The following is a 24,962-nucleotide window of genomic DNA, read 5'->3' on the forward strand; positions in this document are numbered from 1 at the left end:
ATGATGACTGTGTCAGTTTTTAGTGAGCATTCAGCTTGATGAAATGAAAGATGTATCGTCGTGGCTGTGAGTCGTGACAATACTTGTGACAGGGCTTTTATGATGATGACCCGAAAAAAAGTTGACTATTAAAAAAACAGCTGAGCATCAGTTCACAAATATGTATATAAAGTGTATATTTACAAGTGCATATAATGCGCCTTGTTGTCCACAGTTACTTATGCTAACCCCGCCCACCAACATGCGATTACAAAACATTACTAAAGACAGTGGGGATTTCTTTAAGACTGCAAGGGAAGCTCAGCTTCCCCTATAATGTCAAAAAATTAATGGTCAAATATTGTGTTAACATTTTATTGACTAAAAATGCGTCAGAACACGTTCATCTCGAAAACGGTCGGCTGACTCGATTTCCTTCTCATATATTCCCGTAGCATCAGTGTATTTGCCTGTTGAAGCCTAGCGTCCATTGACTTCTATGGGGCTGCTTTGAACAGTTTTTTTCAGTGCTTCGAAACTAGACGGTCATTGGATAAATGCTGCGATTATGTCCCGCCCCCGGACGGAGTGGGCTGGCCTGGACTCCGGGCTTCTGCGTGATGATTGGAGGGTCTGTCGAAAGACTGCATCTCCTTTTGATTGACAGCGATTTTGTACTATAAAAAGTCGCTGACGCTGAAGCTATTCGAGCTCAGTCCCATAGCGGATTTTGCAAGTGTAGTAGAAAGACAAACTGCTGCAATCTATTTCTTGGCGAAATTGCTAGCCAATTTTCATCATACATTTGACACAATTCTACACTACATTCCTAGTTTCAGTCTAACTTAATTTCCACATTTCCTCCGTCAAGTTTAATATCTTTTTTTTTTGATTGTTTGTTCATTCATTCATTCATACAGTAGGCTATAGGCTAGCGTCGTAGGGGTGAACTAGCCAGCTAGAAAACTGCACACAATGGCAGACGGTACTAATATTGTCGAACTGATTTTGGCGAAGCCATTTGAAAGTCTTCCTTATGAGGAGAAACTTAGAATTAAACAGCAGGGCAGATCAACACCTAAGATTGATTTAGTGCAAAAGATAGGGAAAAGTAGCAGGTCTTTTCAGCTCTCCTGGTATGACTGGAAGTGCTGTGACAAAGAAAATGTACTGCTGGGAACGTACGGCAGAATTTACGTATAAATAAATGAACAATTTTTATGATGTAGGCCGAAAATGAGCTTCCCCTCTTTGAAAGATCAGCAGCCGCCACTGACTAAAGACTATCGTTAAGAAACAGCTCCAGTGGCACAGATGGTAAGTTACATGTTGAAAGTCCTTTCTGATGCGATCTACCTTGGTTTGAATCCACGTTTCGCCAAACTTTTTCAAATGAGATATCACGTCGGAAAGGCATGTATTTTCAGTAATAATGAAGGAAATAATCTAAAAGTTGAACTTAAAGTATCGGGTAGGGTTAGAGTAGGTGTAGGGTGGGATTTAGTGTCCCAATAAGATGACATCCATTTAGCAATTTGAATTAAAATGATAATTTTCACTCAATATGTTATTACTGCATACTGTATTATACTACTGAGGTGCAGATAATTGCCACTGTTTGCAATAAGTAGTATAAACAGCAGAAAATCCAGCTGTAAACAGAATCTATAGCTTTTTGCACTTAGTGTAAACACATTAAGTGTAACAGGGACATGAATATATATGTATAGCCTATATAAACTTATAACTGCCTCTTCATTTTAAAACACCACCGCACACCACTGATCACAGCTGACCAGTAAAAAGATTTTAATGATCCTTTCGTGTGGTTTCAAAATGGATGAGAACATTTCGTAATGTGTGTTATGCTCTTCTGTACTTATTATCTACCTATCATAAAAATGTGAAGACAGCATACATTAAATATTCCCAAACATAATCATTCATAGAAAGACCATATTTTTTCACGGGGCCTTTTATGTCAGTGCAAGGTCATTTTGAAAAGCTATTTTTTAACTGACCTTGAAGGACCTTGAAGTGTTGCTGTGCTTCTGAAAGCCATTAGTTTTGTGTTTATAGTGTAAATGAGCAATCATAGGGGCTCTGCGTAGAAATCATCAGCTCAGGAGAACCAAACTCCTCCTTTTCAAACCTTTCCTATAAATAGCAAAAGTCTCTGGTTTGCACACTTTCGGCGACTTTTTCACTGTAAAGGCCGTGGTTTAAAAATGGTCTCCCAGGGACTCCAGATTGTGGGCATATCCACAGCCATGCTGGGTTGGCTGGGGGTCATTATCATTTGTGCTTTACCCCAGTGGAAGGTGTCTGCGTTCATCGGGGCCAATATCGTCACAGCACAGGTCATCTGGGAGGGCATGTGGATGAACTGCGTGGTGCAGAGCACTGGACAGATGCAGTGTAAAGTCTACGACTCCATGCTGGCGCTCAGCTCTGATCTTCAAGCGGGCCGGGCCATGATCATCATCTCCATTCTGACTGGACTCTTTGGGATCGTAATGTCTCTGGCTGGTGGGAAGTGCACCAACTGCATTGAGGACCAAGGGTCCAAAGCAAAGGCGTGCATCGTTGCAGGCATTCTCCTAATTATCTCTGGAGTTCTTTGTATGATCCCAGTGTCGTGGGCGGCACACACGACCATACAGAACTTCTATAACCCGATGATGGTGGAGGCCCAGCGGAGGGAGTTGGGCGCAGCTCTGTATGTCGGCTGGGGATCGGCTGGCTTGCTTTTACTGGGAGGAGGAATACTTTGCTGGAACTGCCCGCCGAAGCAAGAACGCATCTACAACCCCAAGTTCTCCGCTGTGAGGACCAATTCTGCTCCGAGAGAGTTTGTGTGAGACACAAAACCCATACGACCAGCCTTCAAATGGTTACTCAAGTGACTGATTGGTCTAATTCATCACTTTATGTCAGCAGTTCATCTGTAGAATTACTTGAGACATTTTTTTGACATGTAATAGCATAGCATTTTCATTCGTCCTCTTTACAAAAATACAAAGAATTACGAATACATATCTTCTAAATAGACATTACATGTTGTGATAAGATTTATGCCTCTACATGTGTCATTTAACATTTTCTGTAGAATAAATAATTTTTATGTGGTTAATTCAGTCGCTCAAACAGAGCAAAGCACTATTAACATCATGGGTTCAATTCTCTGGGAAAGCTTGAATTGATAAAATGTATTCTTTCAGTGCAATGCAGGATGCTTAGTATAAAAGAGTAATGTATATATTACAGCTTTTAGAGTGTAATTATAAATATAGATTGTTTATTTATTTAAAATGCTTACAACAGTGTTGAGTAGATTACTTACAAATTGTAATCCGTCACTCTTTCAAAATTACATAAAAAATTAATTACATCACACATTTTAGGCAATATAATCTGACTACTTTTTGATTTACTTATAAATTGCATTTGACCCAACTATATGCAAATAACATGAATTTGTGTATTGTGTTTAAAGACAAAAGCCTTTCAAAGACATACTGTAGTAACACATAAATCATTGAGAGAGAACTCAAATAAACATTAATGTGTTCATCTGTAGTTGATGCAATGCTGAAATGTTGAGAAAGAAAAACATCCAACATTGTAAATCCAGTGGTCAGATGCTGCGTGGCCTCTCAGTTTTCTGTGTAATTATATCCACATGACTGGTATTTGTGTGAATCTCCACAAAACTGCCATAATGTACTTCTGTATTTTATATTCTAAATGTATATAAGTGGTAAGCTATTTTAGAAAGGAAAGTTTAAAAGATGAAAAAGTAGAGTTAGGGAGAATCAATGAATTAATAATTACTCGCTATTGTGTGAATACAATGTAATCACGTAATCAATAAAAAAAGTAACTGTAGTCTGATTATGAGTATTTTTAATATGTAATTTAATCTAATTATGAGTACTTAATTTTTGGAATCTGATTACGTTACCCAGATTACATGTAATCAGTTACTGCCAAGCACTGGTGTACAGTACAATAATACCCTTTTTATTATCCTCTAATTAATCATGTGTATTATGTATTTCAGTAAAACAACAGCAAAGTATCCTAAGTCCTCTGATTGTGATGTATGGTATTAATTAAAGCATATCTCACAAGTTAATACATGTTTAATAACTTTTGGGTACACTTTCAATATTATTTCACAAACAAACAAATAAACAAATAAATAAATAAGAAGGACATTTAAATGTTATGGTAAAATCTCATCTCTACTAATCAATACATCAGAATATTTCTTTCTTGGCTCTATGTAGCATATTAGCCTCTTTAATATACAGTGTGTTTATATGACATGACCCACATTCACAGGAATTTCTGTGTCATTACTCAACAGTTGTAACTGCATATTATTAGTGAGATTCTGTTTCCAGTGATGGAAACTCAAAGCATGCTGTGCAATGAGTAATAGGCCCATAAATACCCTGTTAAGGTCCTTTAAAGTCTTGCGCTGTAGCATTCTAACCCAAAATAAAGCCTCAACTTTCCAAAAACACATTGCTATCTTGTCTATAAAACATCTTGAACTCATTATATTTCTACATTGACGATTTTTTTTAAAGTACTTAATTTCAAGTTTTAGTTCAAGTGAGCTTTGTTGTCATTCCTCAGTATGTGAAGACATATAAGGGAACGAAAGGCCATGCCTCACAGGACCACGGTGCTACATAGAGACAGACACACATGCCAACGAATCCAATGAATTTAACAAGACACCAAGACAAAGGTGGCTATCGCCAGTGGTGTGATTTTTTTTTTTTTGTTAGCAATCCAGTTGCTCAAAACATAGAGTTAAAAACGTCATGGGTTCGATTCTGTAGGGATGCTTGAACTTATGTATTCCTTCAGTATTCCTTTATTTAAATTGTGTATAAAATTACCTTTTTATTATTCCCTTTTATGAAGTGTTGTGTATTATGTATTTTTTGTCATAAAACAGTGCCATAAACAAAGCAATAATAAAGTATCCCAAGTCCTCAGACTGCTGTCGTGTATATTATGTTTTGGTTTAGTTTTCTGTACCTGAATGTTCTAGTTAGTTTCCTTGGTTGTTAATTAGTTACCCATGTCTGTTCTGCTTTTCCTTGTTGCACTCCTGTAGTATTTAAGCTCGTGGATTTAAATAAACACTGTTTAATTTGTACTCTTTTGCCATGCGCTTCACTGCAACCACCAACAGAGTTACAACCGTACGGTATAACATATTAATCCAATATTATTTATAATAAATAAGACATGTGGTTTAAATGTTATGGCAAAAATCTGATCCCTAATAATCAAAACATCTCTTGGCTCAGTGCAACTATAGAGCATTAGCCTCTTTCAATTCCAGTCCTCACGTACCACCGCTCTGCACGTTTTGTATGTTCCTCTTATCACTTCAGATATTTGTTCTATACAACGGTAAGTGCCCTGTGAAGTAGGTTATTCCACCGTGATTCCAGTTCAAAGGGAGTTTATATGTTCCATTCAAAGGGCATTAAAGTGTGCGAGACGTGAATTTAAATTTTCTTTATTAACAGAGGTATATTATGTCACACTACTCACTAGGAGGTTTCGTCTGTGTGTGAAGACACTGCAGGCTGTGGTGCAGCACAAATCCATGAATGAATGTTCTAAAGTGAAGTAAACTTCTCAGGGAGTAGGGAGCAAAGAACACTGGGGCTCATTCACTAAGCATGCATACTCACAAATGTGTGCTTGAAATGTGCGTACGAATGATTTTAAGAACAAATCACGATTCACCAAAACATTCGTAATAAAATGTATTCTAAATTTATGAAAAATATAGTAACAACTGAAACCACACATACACAAAAAGCACATCTGTATTGCCTTATAATCGTATTAAAGGATAAGTTCACTTTCAGAATAAAAAAATATCTAGCGAAACGGTCAGTCATTTTCTTTAAAACAATAAAAATTTGTCTATATCTTTAACCACAACCACTCGTCTTGCACCGGCCCGACCCAGAGATGGGCACTCGAGTTCGAGTCGCATTTTTATAGACTTCAGACTTGACTCAAACTCGACCTGAAATGACTCCAGACTTGACTCGACTCGAGGAAAAGGACTCATGAACATTTTAAAAGCAACACAAGTCTTAATCCTTGTATAACTGATATTCAAAAGGCGGGCCTCATCCAGACCCCGGCATCCATCCGGACCGCGAACCATAACAACAGCACCATTTTAAATGAGCAGCATGTCAAAACAGTAGAGCGGGTCACACAGCAAGCGCTCAGGGTCGTTTATGGCAAATATCTTTCACCGCTATATAGGCTACTCTAGGATTTTTACCTACCTTTATTCAAGCCCTTTCAGCTCCGTGCTCTTTGTCTCTTTGCCGGCACGGATGACGCTGCTATTTTAACAACAACAGAAACACGGAGAGCTGCAAAATTATAGATTGCTTTCACTAAAGCACAGCAGAAAACAACAATACTGCAAATATAGTTATTTTTCTTACTATATTTATCTATATATAACCTATGACTCTGACTGTTTAAACCAGATGTGATGTTTCTGATCTACATTTAGCCTAGCATTATCAACCCATTTAATCCCACCTTTTCATTTATAAAGCTCTAAAAACCTTGCACTTCCTGCAAATATGGAAAAAATAAAGGGTCTCAATGAAATATGTGCAGTTTTACATGATTAGTGCAAATTGTCACATGACCAGAGCAGTTTACTTCCTGTTTACACCTTGAGAAGATGATAACTGCATCAAAGCTCCAAAACAAAAGGCTGGTAAAGTATGTTAACATAAAGATATGACAAAGATTTTGGTACACATGATCTTTAGGGTGTCTAGTATTAATATATGCATTTGCATATATTTAGTTTTGATGAGTGTAGTCACAAAATGAGTAAACAAGTTGATGGTCACAAAAGTGACTGGTGGGATAACAGTGAACTTAGGTATACGATATAAATCCAATTGCAGTTGCGAGTGAAATGACAATAAAATGTTGCAATGACAAAATAGTGCACTAAATTAAAAATTCAAATGTTACAAAAAATTTACGATAATGATGTTGTAATACTTGTAGCATTAATATAAAAATTTGATGTTATATTTTACAAAAAAGTAACAATTTTGAAATGCGTTGAAGATTGATTTTTTTGTCTTTTATCTCAGTGTTCCTATCAATGTTGCATAAGATTTTTTTATGCATAATAGTAACCCTAGAATGTGATCAAACAGTTTAATATAGCTGGGCTAAGATATATAAAAATGACTGCAGAAAGAATGACTGAGTTTATGACTGCAGAAATATGTTAATTCAGTACACACATTATTCCACCGGTCACAATTGTGACCGAACATAAAACACAATTTTTCACAAACTTTTCCAAAAAAAATTCAAAGGTGTTAATCTGTATGCTAAGAACATTTCAAAAGAATCATGTAATTATAATTGGGAAAATTGTTGTTAGATGGCTAGGATAGGATTTCAGGAGGAAAAGCCTGAACAGAAACAATATTTTTTACTTTGTCACATGGCCTCACATGTATCTAAATGTAAAAATATAATACATGTAAAAAAAAAATTATAATAATTTGTCCGGACATCTGCTTGGAAGAAAATATAAAGGCCGTGCCTCTTGGAACTTTAATTGAATACCCCTGACTTATATAAAAAAAGAAATACTTTATTTGTATGGTTTTGTAATATCTGTGTCACATATTTGCTTATGCGTCATGGTAGATAGGACTATTTAAAAAAAAAAAAGCAGATCATAGATCATATATTTTGTCTATAGCCTATAAAACAGCTTCGTAAATATGAAGATTTCAATACATGAGGATTCTGAATGGGATTTTTTTAGCGAGCCGTTAAATGACTTGAGACTCGACTCCGACTCAGACTCCAGTTTAAAGACTTCACACTTGACTCGGACTCCAGTTTAAAGACTTCACACTTGACTCGGACTCCAGTTTAAAGACTTCAGACTTGACTCGGACTCCAGGTTAAAGACTTCACACTTGACTCGGACTCCAGGTTAAAGACTTCACACTTGACTCGGACTCCAGTTTAAAGACTTCAGACTTGACTCGGACTCCAGTTTAAAGACTTCACACTTGACTCGGACTCCAGTTTAAAGACTTCACACTTGACTCTGACTCCAGGTTAAAGACTTCAGACTTGACTCGGACTCCAGGTTAAAGACTTCAGACTTGACTCGGACTCCAGTTTAAAGACTTCAGACTTGACTCGGACTCCAGTTTAAAGACTTCACACTTGACTCGGACTCCAGTTTAAAGACTTCACACTTGACTCTGACTCCAGGTTAAAGACTTCAGACTTGACTCGGACTCCAGGTTAAAGACTTCAGACTTGACTCGGACTCCAGTTTAAAGACTTCACACTTGACTCGGACTCCAGGTTAAAGACTTCAGACTTGACTCGGACTCCAGTTTAAAGACTTCACACTTGACTCGGACTCCAGTTTAAAGACTTCAGACTTGACTCGGACTCCAGGTTAAAGACTTCAGACTTGACTCTGACTCCAGTTTAAAGACTTCAGACTTGACTCGGACTCCAGTTTAAAGACTTCACACTTGACTCGGACTCCAGTTTAAGACTCCAGGTTAAAGACTTCAGACTTGACTCGGACTCCAGTTTAAAGACTTCAGACTTGACTCGGACTCCAGTTTAAAGACTTCAGACTTGACTCGGACTCCAGGTTAAAGACTTCAGACTTGACTCGGACTCCAGGTTAAAGACTTCACACTTGACTCAGACTCCAGGTTAAAGACTTCAGACTTGACTCGGACTCCAGTTTAAAGACTTCAGACTTGACTCGGACTCCAGTTTAAAGACTTCAGACTTGACTCGGACTCCAGGTTAAAGACTTCAGACTTGACTCTGACTCCAGTTTAAAGACATTTACATTTACATTTACATTTAGTCATTTGGCAGACGCTTTTATCCAAAGCGACTTACAATTGGGGAATACAAAAAGCGATTCATCTTGAAGAGGCAGTCAGACAGAGGAAGTGCTCATAACACCAAGTCTCAGTCATTGTTCAAATAAGTACAAACTAGTAGGTGGAGAGAAAGATAGACGGAAAGTTTTTTTTTTTTTTTTTTTTTTTGAGTTTAGGATGAAGTCAAGTACTGCCGAAAGAGATGAGTTTTCAGTTGTTGCTTGAAGGTTGCCAGAGATCCGGCGTTCCGGATAGGAGTGGGAAGATTATTCCACCAGCCAGGAATGGTGAATGAGAATGTTCTGGAGAGTGATTTTGAGCCTCTCTGTGATGGTACCACAAGGCGTCGCTCACTAGCAGATCTCAAACTTCTGGAGGGGATGTAGGTTCGTAATAGTGAGTGGAAGTAGGAGGGTGCAGAGCCTGTGGTAGATCTGTACGCAAGCATCAGTGACTTGAACTGGATGCGAGCTGCCACTGGTAGCCAGTGCAAAGAGATGAAGAGAGGTGTAACATGCGCTCTTTTGGGCTCGTTGAAGATCAGTCGTGCCGCTGCATTCTGAATCATTTGTAGAGGTTTGATTGCGTTTGATGGCAGACCAGCCAGAAGAGCATTGCAGTAGTCCAGTCTAGAAACAACCAGGGCCTGGACAAGAAGTTGCGCAGCATGCTCTGTCAGAAAGGGCCTGATCTTTCTGATGTTGTGTAGTGCAAACCTGCAGGAACGAGCAGTCTTTGCAATGTGCTCTTTGAAGGTCAGCTGGTCATCAAAGATTACACCAAGATTTCTGACCGAAGTTGATGGGGTAATCATTGATGAGCCGAACTGAATCGTGAAGTCATGCCGTAGAGTCGGAGTGGCAGGGAAGACCAGAAGTTCCGTCTTTGCCAGGTTGAGCTGTAGGTGATGTTCTTTCATCCATGCTGAGATGTCCGCCAGGCAGCCTGAGATCCGTGCAGCTACCGTTGGGTCATCTGGTTGAAAAGAGAGATAGAGCTGCGTGTCATTGGCATAGCAGTGATAGGAGAAGCCATGTGCATGTATGATGGGACCCAGCGATGTAGTGTACGTGGAGAAGAGGAGGGGTCCAAGAACCGATCCCTGAGGAACTCCAGTGATCAGATGATGTGGTTTGGATACCTCCCCTCCCCAGGTCACCCTGAAGGATCTACCGGTGAGATAGGATTCAAACCAGCGAAGTGGAATTCCAGTGATGCCCAGTGAAGAGAGTGTAGACAGGAGAATCTGATGATTGACAGTGTCAAAAGCAGCAGAGAGATCCAGCAGAATGAGGACTGACGATTTGGAATCAGCCTTTGCAGTTCGCAGGGCTTCAGTGACTGAGAGTAGCGCAGTCTCTGTTGAATGGCCACTCCTGAAAGCTGACTGTTTAGCATCCAGCTTGTTGTACTGTGAAAGAAACCGCGAGAGCTGGTTGAAGACAGCTCGTTCGAGTGTTTTCCCTATGAATGGAAGGAGAGAGACAGGTCAGACTTGACTCGGACTCCAGGTTAAAGACTTCAGACTTGACTCGGACTCCAGTTTAAAGACTTCACACTTGACTCTGACTCCAGTTTAAGACTCCAGGTTAAAGACTTCAGACTTGACTCGGACTCCAGTATAAAGACTTCAGACTTGACTCGGACTCCAGTTTAAAGACTTCACACTTGACTCTGACTCCAGGTTAAAGACTTCAGACTTGACTCTGACTCCAGTTTAAAGACTTCAGACTTGACTCTGACTCCAGTTTAAAGACTTCAGACTTGACTCGGACTCCAGTTTAAAGACTTCACACTTGACTCGGACTCCAGTTTAAAGACTTCAGACTTGACTCGGACTCCAGGTTAAAGACTTCAGACTTGACTCGGACTCCAGTTTAAAGACTTCAGACTTGACTCGGACTCCAGGTTAAAGACTTGTGAACATCTCTGGAAAGGTCATGCGTGACGTAGGCAGAAGTACTGACCCAGTGTTTACAAAGCGAGCATGCAAAGAAAGTCAAATGCCCATTACAAAAAAGGAAAAACAACGATGTCGGATGATTTTGAAGTTGGAGTAGAAAATTAGATGGAGTTTTACCCTACTCTACCTTTTTGAACCGAAGTACACAATTGAAGAACTGACTGCGCGTGACGTTTCCAACATGATTACGCAATGCGTGAAGACGCACATCGCAGAGCTAGTGCAAGATAAGCAGTTGCGGTTAAAAGTATAAAAAAGTATTTATTTATTAATTTTTTTAGAAAATGACTAATTTTCGCTAGATAAGACTCATATTCCTCAGCTTGGATCGTGTAGAACCCTTTGAAGCTGCATTGAAACTACTATTTGGACCTTCAACCTGTTGATACCCACTAAAGTCCACTATTCAGTATGGAGAAAAATACAGGAAGGTTTTCCTCAAAAACCTTAATTTCTTGCAAAATATGCATAACATTGGCATGCGAGGACTGGAATGTTAACGTTCTTTGAAGGCACTTAAAAGAAGTCTTGCGCTGTACCATTATAACCCAAAATAAAGCCTAAACATTCTAAAAACTCCCTGTTATCTTGTCTATAAAACATCTTGATCTCAAGATATTTCTACATAGAGCAATTTTTTTAAAGTACTTAATTTCTGCTACTGCATCTGTTAACAAATCATTACAATTACATTTACATTTAGTCATTTTACAGATGCTTTTATCCAAAGCTACTTAAAACTGCAAATCATATGTACTTAATAATGTATTTCACCTCTTTCAAATATTGGATTCATTTCAAATCATGTTAAACACCAGTGTTCATTAAATTGAATCATTTTCCACTCATCTGAGAGAATCTTCAAATCTTTGTTCACATGTGACATTTTCTTTGACAGTTAAGAGAATCTAGACAGCAGCTATATGCAGCCAAAACCAGATCTGAATGCATCTTCATGGAAAGCACTGAGCAAGCAGCTTACATGAAGAATCTTTCTTTGCAATCTTGTTCAGCAGGTTTAACCAACCAGAGACACAAAACTCCTCCCAGTGAGGATCTGTGTCTAAATCAAACAGGCCATCACTTCCTGCTTGTTTCTCAGACACCTATGGGTTAAGACCAGACCAACAGCTGCGTTTGAGTTTGACAACACCAGCAGCTTCAACATGGGGAGGATTGCTAAAGAGATTTCCGGCCAGGTCCTGTGCTTCATTGGATTCGTTGGCATATGTGTCAGCTGTGGCATGCCCATGTGGCGCGTCACTTCGTACATTGGTGCCAACATCGTCTCGGGCCAGATGGTCTGGGATGGCTTGTGGATGAACTGTGTGATGCAGAGCACAGGACAGATGCAGTGTAAAGTCCAAGACTCAATCATGAGACTGACCCAGGACTTGCAAGCAGCACGTGCGATGACCGTCATCGCAATAGTGATCGGCTTCATTGGGATGCTCTTGACGTTTGTGGGAGGCCAGTGCAGCAGCTGTCTGAAGAAAGAGTCCTCCATGGCTAAAGTGCTGATTCTGGGTGGGATCTTGTGCATTGTAGCTGGAGTCATCTGTCTCATTCCAGTCTGCTGGTCCTCAGCCTACACCATCTCAGATTTCCAGAGTGTTCTCACAATTGAGACCCAAAAGAGAGAGCTTGGGGCATCCATTTACATCGGCTGGGGCGCCTCAGGGTTTCTTCTGTTTGGAGGGATCATTCTGTGTACCTCCTGCCCACCGAGAGAAGATATGTATCCAAAATACCCAGCCATGTACCCCTACCAAGGACCTATGTATGGGCCTCCTGCATCTTATATGCCTGCCAAAACATACGCACCGAGTGCTGTATATACTGGAGCTTATCTTCCTAACAAACCTTATCCAGCCCCAAGTTACACACCTGTTCCAGGACAATATCTTTAGCTAATGGACAATAATATTAACTGACACTTTCTGAAACATTTTTGAGTGAAATCCCTACTGTTTGGTTAAATAAAATGTGTAAATGTTTGTATGACTTGCTTGTCGTGTCTTATTCTTTGCTAGCGTTTGAATAGAGATGATTTGGAAAATCTGGTTTGTCCTCTTTCTCCTCTCATTCCAGTTGTTCTAATGCTAATGAAGTATGTATATATTTATGTCTCAACAGAGTATAGGTGAAATTTGCAAGTACTCATGTTGTTCACTTTTTTTTGCAAATTCAAGCCTTTTCTGTGATATTTTCCAAAGAATGTGTAACTTTGATTGCTTCTCCAATGGGGAATATTTTGATAATAAGTATAGCTTTGTATTTTTAATCAATAAATATATTTCTGGATTATTATAAATGATTTCAGAGTTTAATTTATATATTTATCCTTCATTAACTGAACATTTAGAATTAAACCTTTATTGCCTATAGCTGTCAAATAGACCAAAAAATGTAAATATAAAAACATGAAATAAAAATGAAAATATGATTAAAATGCCCATTTAATTGTTGATGTGTTGATGTAATTGTTTTGTAAATATTACTTGGAAAGCACTGTGAATTCTGCATGGACATTAACAGGAAATAAATTCAAATCAATTGTAGTGTTGCGTTGGTTTAGTTTCATTACAGTAATAGGAAAACAAAGTCATGTTTAATAAGCATTTAATTCATCCTGCTATCAAACCACTGATGGTGTACGGATGTCTTATATCGCTTAGCTTGATTTTTAGCTTCAAATTTTTGGCTTTGAGTCTCAACAAGTTTGTGTGTGATATCTATCCAATCCTTTTGGTTGATGACTTGGTTCCTTTGTGTTTGTGTGACAATTTATTGTTCCTTGTTTATGGACATCTCACCGAAACTAGTCTCTTATCGTCATTCCTTGCTGGGGAATCTGGTCAAGCTTGAAAATTCACCTTAACCTGGTTTCAGCTCCATCCGACTTGGACTCCACCCCGCTGAGACAATCTTAAAACTCTGAAAGCTAGGATCAGAAGTCATTTCTACGATTTACAGAGAAGCAAACGCTTTCAAGCCAACGAAGCCGAGCAAACGAGAGAAAAATGGTGTCTATGTGTCGACAGATGCTAGGCCTGTCCCTGGCCATTATTGGTTTCTTGGGGGCGATTGTGATCTGCGCCCTTCCCATGTGGAAGGTGACCGCGTTCATTGGAGCCAATATCGTGACAGCACAGACCATCTGGGAGGGCTTGTGGATGAACTGTGTGATCCAGAGCACAGGACAGATGCAGTGCAAAATCTACGACTCGCTCCTGGCTTTACCTCAGGACCTGCAGGCTGCTCGTGCGCTTGTGATCGTCGCCATCATTGTCTGTGTCTTTGGGATCGTTCTGGGGCTTGCTGGTGGAAAATGCACCAACTTTGTAGAGAGAGAAGACACCAAGACAAAGGTGGCTATCGCCAGTGGTGTGATCTTCATCGTTGCTGGAGTGCTGGTCCTGGTCCCCGTCTGCTGGTCAGCAAACACCATTGTCAGGGATTTCTACAATCCCCTCCTCACAGATGCCCAAAGGAGGGAGCTCGGGGCTTCTCTCTATATCGGATTTGGTGCTGCTGCACTGCTGATCCTGGGAGGAGGTATTCTGTGCAGCTCCTGCCCGCCTAAAGAGGACAACCACAACATCAAGTACATTCAGCCACGGTCCACTGCCACTAGCAGAGCCTACGTCTGAAAGAAATCAAGCACGCAAAGACTTTTTACTTACAAAGACCCTTTTTTCGTAAAGCCTCTTTATTCTCACCTCTGGATTTTTTTCCTAAGGAGAAACGAAGGAAGGGCAGTGTCTGATATGACACAGTTTATTTACTGAGATTTTGTGCTGTGATTCTACAGATCACTGAAAGAGAAAATTTATAATGTGATAAGAGGAATCTAACTCAGGGACGCGACAGAGATCTGAAATGTTCTGATATGTTAACTGTGTTTTTTTTAGAAACCAGAAGTTCTTGTCATTTATGTTTAATATGACAATATGAATAGTTTCATTTATCATTGTAGATATCTGACTGTTAATAAATTACAATGACTATGATTTTATAAAATGTGTATTAACCTTCTATGATTTTTCTAAACATAAATTAGCATTTTTGCACAAAGATGTCTAGATCAGTAAATTTGTTTACTATAATAAATGCTTTGACATCATTTCATAACAATAGTTTGACAATACTGAATATTCTCATATCAAAGAAAACATTACAGATCGTGCTCACCTCTGATGGTGACTTAACTGTTGAAAATAGCAACAGAGATGTTGGCAAAGACCTCCTGTAAAACCTGTTTTTAGCAATGCTGTAAAAAAAACTATATTTTGCTGTATAAAATTAATAAACAACTATAATGCATCTTTAGTCTGTCTCTACTTCATTCAAGGAAATTTGATCAAAATTAGACTCACTAAGTAAAAACAATTGTTCCTTCAGTAATATTTGCTCTTTCAAATGGGTGAAGCTCTACAACTTTCTTGAAATTACTGCCAAAAAATAAAATTATGTTGCTTAGTGGTGATCGAATTAACAGCCAGTTCAAATCAATTTGTAGTATTAGACAGCAAGCTTAAAAAGAAAAAAAATTGTTTTTTTTTTAGCTTGCTGGCTAATTCAACAAATAAAATGAGTGTAAAATCACTAGATCTGTGACAAGTCGAAAAAAAGAGGAGATAGGAGAAAATTATATATTTTTTTTAAAACTACACCTAAAAACAAGTTCTGCCAGCTCTTCTAGAAAAGGAAATGGCCATGTTTACAGTACATGTAGAAGAATTTTCCATTATTAATCAGAATTTGATCAAAATGTATCCGTGTCTTTACTATGGGCCAAACAGGTATAAACAGTTGAAAGCATTGGTAATGGGCCTTTTTTAAATATCTATGCCATGGGGCATGCCAGCATCACAATCCATCCATGGGCTTCATGTGCATGCATTTCAGCAAATCAGCACATTTTCAAAAAAAAATAAAAAAATAAACGAAAAAAATAAAATAAAAAAGGTCAGCACCTAATTGTAATATTCCACAAAGGCAGGATATCTGGACATTTTAAATATTTAATTGAAAAACACTAAATCTCTATTCCAACCAAAACACTCAGAAGTTGTTTTGCTTAAACTTTGGTTTCAGGTCCTCCCAAACCGGTTAGACAAGATGTCAGTGTGGCGTTCGGGCTCAGAAACAGGGACACCAAATAAATAAACCAACAACGCCACCCTGGGGGCTTATTACCAGGGAATCGCCCCCTAAACAAATTAGGAGCACACAAGGCTCACAGGCTCGTATTGGTTGGAGTCAGGCATGAGACATGGGTGAAGGATACAAGCAATAAAATCACTTTATTGATTAAAATGATACAAACAATAAAAAAAAAAAGAAAAGAAAATCATCAGAAAAAGGATGTTCAAAATTGGACACTCCTGGCAACGGAAATTGGGAACGGCAGCCGAATTACTCCACCCCTAGGGGCCTCCCTATTCTCCTAAAAGAAAAGAAACAAAGAAAACCACAAACACACGTGTACTCGCACTGCACTCAGTCAAACACCTCCGAGTGGCACAGCAATCACTCCAAAATACCACCACCAAGATGAGGAGGGCTGCCGCCCTTAGTTTCCTTGCCACCAAGGCCTACAATAAAGAACACACATCAGACTCATACACCACAAAATAAATAAAAAAAGGAGAAAACAAGAAATACACAAAAACAATTGTTTGACCCAAATGCACAATGTTCATCTCAAACCAGTATGATAACAAGCATTCTCATCACAGAAAGATACATTCCAGATGATCGTCACCTCACAACATTGTTGAATATTACACATTCACCACTTAAATCCAGGGTACTCTTATGAGAACAATTGGATAACTGGATATCCTAGACAGCATCGGGAAAATACAGACCAGGTGTTTGTTTAACTCGTACCGGGCCACAAAGACCGCACTTGAGCCAAAAATAAAGAATTAAACAAAACAAACATTCACATAATAATAAATAGACCAAAAAAAAAGAAAACTTAAATCAAAACAACAATGAACAGTGATGACTAAGAATAATGAGCATCAAAGACCACTTTAAATACAGCTCCTTACATTCTGAGTACCCAATATCAAATCCTGGGCAATGAAAACATCCACACCAGTTCTCATGGAATGAAAGAGAAAAGTTAACATTAATGGTGCCGTTGAGGTCGGAGAAGTCGCAGTGACGCTAGTCAGTAAGGCTACACAGCAGAGCAGCACGTAGTAATTTTGTGGTCGCTCAACAGTCGTATATCTGTGAAATCAAGCCAAACAGCAGCACGCAGTAAGTTTGTGGTCGCTCAGCAGTTTATGTTGAACCGGACTTCTGATTAAAGCGTCCAGTGAACGACAATGATGACGAAACAACCCACCATAACCTTAAACAGGCATATGAAACACACCTGAATTAAACCAAAGAGGAAACTCACCAAGCGGACTTGAGTCGGACTGAGGCATTAAATATAAAAGGTTGAAAACATACCTGAACAGCACGTCATTAAAGAACCACGAAACTCATCCGCTTTTCCGGAAGTTCACACAACAGCGAGTGCCGCCAAGTGTACGTCGATTAGTTCCCCTGTCCACTACAACAAAGAAGTCCATATCACCCGGTGCCACAGGAATCATTTGCAACAGAGTCGCTAACCGGCAGCTCTTACCTCTCTAGCTCTGGCACACCGCAGTATTTTCATAAAGATTTTCACTTATCCCTCCCTTTATAGGAAGTGACAAAGGACCGTAAACCGATCTCTCAAACTTTAAACCCCTATATTGTCACAAACACACAGAATCTCAGAAAGCTGCTTTGCCTCAGTTTGTGCAGATCCTCTTTGGGAATAGCATGCGTTTTTCTCAATCCACTGTGTTTTCCTCGTACATACAGGTTTAGTTTTTTTAAAAAGGATTGATATTGAGATGCCGTCTATGGGAATGCAGTTACTGGGTTGCATCCTGGCACTGTTCGGCTGGATTGGAGTGATAATTGTGTGCGCCTTACCCACGTGGAGAGTAACAGCCTTCATTGGCACCAACATTGTGACCTCTCAGATCTTCTGGGAGGGGATCTGGATGAGCTGTGTGGTGGAGAGCACCGGACAGATGCAGTGTAAAGTCTATGACTCCATGCTGGCGTTGAGCCCAGATCTGAAGGCTGCTCGTGTCCTGTTGGTGTTTTCCATCCTGGTGGGCATCGCTGGGATTCTTGTGGCACTCGTCTCAGGGAAATGCACCAACTTCATAGCCGAGGAAAGTGGAAAAGTGAAAGCATCCATTGTTCTTCATTGTGCTTCTGATGGTCTCTGGAGTGTTGTGTCTTATCACTGTGTCCTGGACTGCCATCATTATAGCGAACGACTTCTATAACCCCCTGTTGCTGGATGCACAGCGCAGGGAGCTGGGGGCTTCGCTGTACCTCGGCTGGGCCGCAGGGCTGCTTCTGCTGCTGGGAGGGGGGCTGCTTTGCAGTTCTTGCCCACCAAAAGAGAACAGCTCAGCATCTGTCATATACAATCCTGTAAAGATGTCAAAGCCATCAAGTGGGGTCGACGCTCTTCTGAGACACGTGGTGCCAGCTCTTCAACCTACATCTAGACCACTTGACAAAATGAAATGATTTGAAAGAAAATTTTGTAGCATGTTTTGAAATAACAAAATAGTCTTGAAATTCAAATTAGTTTGAATTGTCTTTTGTAAATGCTTGAGCAAAATAACTTGTTTTTCATTAATGATATGTGGTTTTGTATGAAGTAAACATGCCCATACACCAAAAAATTATTTAGTTTTTTTATGGCCAAAATATATTTTAGATACTGTATATGTTGAAGTGTATATGAAGAAATATATTTTTGAAATGGAAAATATATTCAGCTTCAACCTTCATTTACAAAATTATTTTTTCAAAATGTATTTCAGATGCAAGAAAATACTTTTCCAATCTTACAGTAGCCAACATTTATTCTAAATGCAAATGTGGATGGAATAGCCAACTATCAAACTATGTTTAATGATTCATTAGTAAACATTTTTTTTATATATATATGTTCACGTGTGTTATAGACAACAAATAAAATTTTACTTCAAATGCAAAATATGAATATTCGTGGATTGAAACTATGAAGGGCAAAACTATTATTAAATGCCTTCAGAAATATGTATAATTATATATTTTTTAAATAGTTGTTCAAACAAAAAAAAACATATTGGCAGAAAATATATTTATGTAAATTGATATTGAAACATAATTTTAGCAAATTTATTTTTGTATACTTTATATATATATATTTATTTATTTATTTTTATTTATTATTATTTTTAAGTATGGGTATTCCTAGCATACATTATGGCTGGTTTTGTTTTGTGAGACTGAATTTACTGACAAAAAAAAATACCTTATGCTGCTCAGTGGTGAAAGATGGAAATCATATAAACCAGCAAGATTTTAAAAAATAAAATAAAATAAAAAAACTTCTTATCAACATAAGTTCTTTCAACTCTTATAAGGAAGGTAATGGCCATGTTTACATTCAGAAGAACGTGTCATTAATCAAAATTTGGTCAAAGATTATGTATCCGTGTCAATGATTTGGTTTTCTGTGAGTAGGAGGATTAGAACACACAGTACACAACACTAGGAAAACCTGCTGTTCAGGAACACCTAGATACCATTAGTCAGTCGAACAAGCCATGTGCACTCTGACAACAAGATTATTCATAGCTGTGTTTATATAAACACAGCTATGCCTCATCTTGTTGTCAGAGTGCACATGGTTTATATATACGGATATACATATATATTTGTGTGTGTGTGTGTGTGTGTGTGTGTGTGTGTGTGAGTGTATACATATACCTGGATATATATATATACACGGTATAATTAATTTCTATTAGAATACAGCTAATTTTACTGCGGTTTTATGTTACTGTAGTTTATAATGATGACATGATTATGTGTATTTCACCTGTATTGTGTGTTTCTTCACCTTCTTCAGGTACTAAGAGTTATAAATGTTGAGTGGGCAATGTGACATAAGTGCTTCTTTCTATGTCTGACACATTTGAATTCATAATTAATATAAACAGAGTCCAGGAGTTTCAGTTAAACTGAAAACCAGTTCTCCCACCTAGCCTCTCTCACAGGCTCTTATTACACAGTTCTCAGGCTTATATACACAAACAACCTGGTCTTGCTTACAATGAAACCCGCATTTGTTATTTTTCTCTCCTCAACTGTCCCAAGTCACACAGTTATTTCAGATAATCACTTTAAGGAAATGTCATGTATTCCTTTAAGCAAAGCATATAGTAATTATTTTATGTGGGAGGACATATATTGCATTCTTAGATATGTAAACAAATGATGTCAAAGACAGAAATAAAAGCATGACAAGCACCTCTACAGCTCTCTGTTGAGAAATCTGCTCCTCAGTCAGTATCGGTTTCATTCACACTCCAAACATTGTCTCAGTTGAACAAATTCCAATTAAACGTCACCTGTAGTTTGATATACTGCCCCCATGTGAAACAAAGCCATTCGTATGCTACTGCTACAACTAAGGCGAGAACTAAGACTTGTACTTGCACTCTCAGGCCCTATCCCAAATGGAACACTTCATGTGCACTTGACGTCTTACGGACTTACTTAGTTATGCGTTTTAAAACAAGTGAAGTGAGTGATGTGACATACTGCCAAGTATGGTGACCCATACTCGGAATTCGTGCTCTGCATTTAACCCATCCAACGTGCACACACAGCAGTGAACACACACACACACACACACACACAGCAGTGCACACACACACACAGCAGTGAACACACACACACAGCAGTGAACACACACACACCGTGAACATACACCCAGCCATTTATGCTGCGGCGCCCGGGGAGCAGTTGGGGGTTCGGTGTCTTGCTCAAGGGCACCTCAGTCGTGGTATTGAGGGTGGAGAGAGCGCTGGACATTCACTCCCCCCACCTACAATTCCTGCCGGCCGGAGACTCGAACCCGCAACCTTTGGATTACAAGTCCGACTCTCTAACCATTAGGCCACAACTTCCCCAACAAGAATGCACTAGTGTAAATGGCGCCTAAGGCTGTCCACACACTAGAAGATTTTAAGGCCAATTTTAAGCATGATTTGCACCCCTGAACGATCGATTCGACTGATTCAAAGCTAGTCGCAAACTATTTTTTTTTGTCCAAAATAAACTCTATTGTGTGGTGTCATTACAACTATTTAACTGTTCCTGATCGAGACGGAGCGCCCCCGAACTATGTTTGATATTTACGACTCGGGCTGCCTCTGAAGTGATACCCGCGATAGCCAATGAGAGCGAGCAAGTGTCATCTACTGGATGCCACAAACATGCCACGAAAGCAGAGTATTGAAAAAGAACATCACCCATATTCTCTTTTATACTTTGTTTTTCAGTGTGAAACAGAATGCGTGCCGGGAGAGCCAGCTGACAACGTCGATTGTTCTCTATTTGTTTTTCTTTTCTAGTCACGTTTGATCTCGTGAGTCTCCGTGAGATCTCGTGTCACTGTGAAATCATTCCCACAGTCGACAAGTGTGTGGTCTCATGGTCTGGTTGAATCGTCTAGTGTGTACGTTCAAACTGTCTTCTGGTTTTAAAATCAGTTAAGATTTGAAAATGTCCTAGTGTGTGGCCAGCTTAAATCACATCTGTTTCATTATTTATAACATTGTTTCTCAGAAATAATTTCCTAATGGTTGTCTCTGTTTTCTATCCTCCCAGCCCCCCCATGGCTCTGCAGGTCTTGGGAATCACTCTTTCAATGATCGGCTTTGCAGGAACCATCATCATCTGCGCTTTGCCCATGTGGAAGGTGACGGCCTTCATCGGCACAAACATTGTGGTGGCTCAGGTCTTCTGGGAGGGCCTGTGGATGACGTGTGTGTACGAGCGCATCGGTCAGATGCAGTGTAAACTCTACGACGCGCTGCTGGATTTGGACCCTTCCCTGCAGGCGGCGCGCGGGCTGATCGTGACCACCATGGCTCTGGCCTGTTTGGCTTTCCTCATCTTTCTGGTTGGGGCTGACTGCACGAACTGCCTCAGTAACCCACGAGCCAAAGCACGGATCGTGGTGGTCTCTGGGATCACCTTCATGCTTTCTGGACTGACCGCTGTGGTGCCCGTGTCCTGGACGGCCGACTCCATCATCAGAGACTTTCACAATCCCATCGTGCATGAAGCGCTGAAGAGGGAGATGGGGGCAGCGCTGTATGTGGGCTGGGTCACGGCGGGATTTCTGTTCGTCGGCGGGGCCATTCTCTGCACCAGCTGCCCACCAGAGCGTCACAACTACTCACCGAGATACACACTAACAAAGACGGACACCCACAGCGGCTATGCCATAAAGAACTACGTGTGATATACAACACATGCCACTAAACAGACACTGATCAAGTGCAAAAGTGATATCACACAAGTGATAAACATCTCAAAGAATATATTTGGCTTTTGAGGATTCTGTGCTAAATAAGAAAAGTGTTTTTTTTTTTTTGTGATAACCAAAAGAAAGAAAGAAAGAAAGAAATTTGTGCTTGTGTATTTCTGTGTAGCCTATCTTCGTATATTTGTTCTTATTTAGATAAAAAATAAATAAAACATTTAAAACCTTAGATGACTCAGACTTAGATGACATCAGTATATGAATATTTTTATAAGTGAATATGTTTGTGTGTGTGTGTGTGTGTGTGTGTGTGTGTGTGTGTGTGTGATTTCACATACTGTACATTGAAGGGACTACAGTAAGAATAGAATAAAAACAACAGAAGTCAATGGAAAGTCCCTATTAAGATACAGAAACAAATGTGTTTGTGTTTCTTTGTGTGTGTATGTGTGTGTGTGTGAGAGAGAGAGAGAGAGAGAGAGAGAGAGTTTAATAATGTGTTTTCTGTTTCGTAAGGCTTCAAACAGATAATTTTGAGTAATAAGGTAGTGTTAAGAATAATTATCATTTGTTGCTGGACTGTACTTTTATTGTTACTGAACAATATCAATTAACAATATTTAATGATTTTTTTTTAATGCATTGTATTTTAAATGTCATAATTGTGATTTTTTTTTTTTTTTGTGATATTATTACTTGTTTACTTTTTTTTTAGGTTGCTTATTAAGAATTGGTCAGGGACTACAGATGAAAATGAGCCTTTAAGGAATTGTTTTGTTACTGATAATTAATGAGTGCTGTCCCCATCAAATAAATAAATAAATGAATAACAGTTTTAGTTTTGATTACCATTGACTGCTATATTTTCTGGAGAGAGAAAAAAAGTGAGAAGATTAATGTATAAATTTCATTTTTGAGTGAACTGATCCTTTGCTTTAAACCTTGCGGCTTTAAATCAATGTCAAGTACATGGAGTGCTGTTGTGAACCAGAAAAATCTGAAAGAAAGAAGGAAAGAGGGCATTACTCATTTAAAAAGGATTACTCATTAAAGTGTTCATAAGACTGTAACTGTACTGAGTACTTTTTTGATAAGAGAAAGTAAAATTGTATTCAAATAGTGTTTTATCTCTTGTTGGAATTCAAAAATCTCGTAGAGGGCAGGCAGTACCACTTAAAATAGAAATCATTATGTTACGTTTCTTCCTGGTGTTTCAAAAATTAAAGGCACAATCACTTTACCAAATAGTCTGCAGTAACATGGTAAATGCTAAAATGTGGGGTTTTAATAATGTCAGCCTTCTGACACTTTTTAAGATGTAGAATAGTAAACACCTGTTTGTATTTAATAAACAAACGTTTTTGCGTGGCTACTGGACCACAAGTGTGGACATCGCACGACCCAGAGACTGTGCAGTCACCTTTGTTGCTGATCTGTCGCAGCACACAGCTCATGTAGAACTGCCAGGTCATGACCACCCTCGTGCAGGTCTCTCAGGGCTTTGGCCTGATGGACCTGCAGTAACGTCATGGAGTGGAGGACAGAAGCCTCCTCCCCACTAGCTCTATAAGCACTGCCAGTTAGGCCTGACGAATACTTACAAGCCCGAGAGGGGAGACATGGCTCACCCCGCAGAGAGGTAGCGGCTGTTGGACACAGTTGCATGGCCACAGACCGCTCCACTGAGGGGATGCCCGTGTACCCCAAAGCGGCTTCACCATCGAGGGTGGTGAGAGGGAAGGAGCCACAAGATCTGTTCCCCAGAGAGAGAGAGAGAGCCCTCCGATGCAGCGATCGACATCTGATTGTCAGGGGGAGCACCGAAGGAAACAGGTGGTGTACCCCGCTCTGCAGAGGTTCCAGCACACTCCCCACCAGCTGCGGAGTGAGGAACTCCCCACCAGCTGCGGAGTGAGGAACTCCTCTTGGGGAAGCCCTCACTGTGATCCTCAAATCACCTCAGACTCCACCGGACACAGCGCCGCCCCCGGATGCCGGGATGAACGCTGGATCGCGGCAGAGGGACTCCGCCATGTTTGACATAGAGGAGTCTATTATGCAACTCCAAGATGGTCATGTCCCCACAAGAAAAACATGAACCATCCACGAAATCCTCCTCAGCGTGCTGAATGCCCAGACACGTGAGGCAGCGATTGTGACCACCCTGAGATGCCAGAAAACGACCACACCCAGAAACGCACGGGTGATAAGACATCTTTAAAAAGACGCAATCACCCGTGTTGCTCTTTTAGTGCTGAAGCACACAGGGGAGCTGGCCACCGCACACTCCTGGTGTGGCTGTCTGCACGAGCTCTGTTGAAGCTGCGAGATCGGGACCACCGCTGCTGTCACCGTAACGCCCGCACTCTCATTCTCTCTGCAACACCGAAGTAGAGAGCAGTAGTGATGCACCACCGCACGGCTCCGAAGCGAAAAAGCATGAATTAATGCGGTGCACCTCCTGCCTCTTATACTCACGCTGTGATCAGCGGCAACTGGAAGCGAATTACCGCATGCCAATGTCCACTGGCTCGTTTAGTTACACTCGAAGTGGATTGGTCTCTCTGGCGAAATCCCAATTTCGTCGGTGATCCGACGTGACTCGGAGTGACCGACTGAAAGGGAACTGCTATCT

At 39.9% G+C, this 24,962-nt stretch overlaps 3 protein-coding genes and 1 pseudogene across 4 annotated transcripts; all 4 read left to right on the top strand.

The window, feature by feature from the left end:
* Window positions 1-2,172: 2,172 nt before the first annotated feature.
* LOC306853886 (claudin-4-like) lies at window positions 2,173-5,151 on the top strand. Its single transcript, XM_079391553.1, has one exon. The coding sequence runs from the start codon at window positions 2,208-2,210 to the stop codon at window positions 2,838-2,840; it is 633 nt and encodes a 210-aa protein (XP_079247679.1). The 5' UTR covers window positions 2,173-2,207; the 3' UTR covers window positions 2,841-5,151.
* Window positions 5,152-12,023: 6,872 nt separating this feature from the next.
* Window positions 12,024-15,236, top strand: LOC306853885 (claudin-4-like). The gene has a single exon (XM_079391552.1). It carries the CDS (start codon window positions 12,084-12,086, stop codon window positions 12,825-12,827), a length of 744 nt encoding a protein of 247 aa, XP_079247678.1. The 5' UTR covers window positions 12,024-12,083; the 3' UTR covers window positions 12,828-15,236.
* LOC306854149 lies at window positions 13,941-18,525 on the top strand (annotated as a pseudogene). The gene is made up of 3 exons: window positions 13,941-14,564; window positions 17,636-17,651; window positions 17,797-18,525. The product of its transcript is annotated as an uncharacterized misc_RNA (transcript).
* Window positions 18,526-21,673: 3,148 nt separating this feature from the next.
* LOC306854106 (claudin-4-like) lies at window positions 21,674-22,306 on the top strand (the record flags this gene model as incomplete). The annotated part of the gene is made up of 1 exon (XM_079391932.1): window positions 21,674-22,306. One exon carries the CDS (start codon window positions 21,674-21,676, stop codon window positions 22,304-22,306), a length of 633 nt encoding a protein of 210 aa, XP_079248058.1.
* Between the last annotated feature and the right edge of the window lie 2,656 nt (window positions 22,307-24,962).

This window comes from Barbus barbus (genome assembly GCF_936440315.1).
Source record: "Barbus barbus genome assembly, chromosome: 34".
Classification (NCBI taxonomy): domain Eukaryota; kingdom Metazoa; phylum Chordata; class Actinopteri; order Cypriniformes; family Cyprinidae; genus Barbus; species Barbus barbus.

Bases quoted from the DNA above. Each gene is read 5' to 3' on its own strand.
- LOC306853885 (XM_079391552.1), top strand. From the start codon at position 12,084: ATGGGGAGGATTGCTAAAGAGATTTCCGGCCAGGTCCTGTGCTTCATT.
- LOC306853886 (XM_079391553.1), top strand. From the start codon at position 2,208: ATGGTCTCCCAGGGACTCCAGATTGTGGGCATATCCACAGCCATGCTG.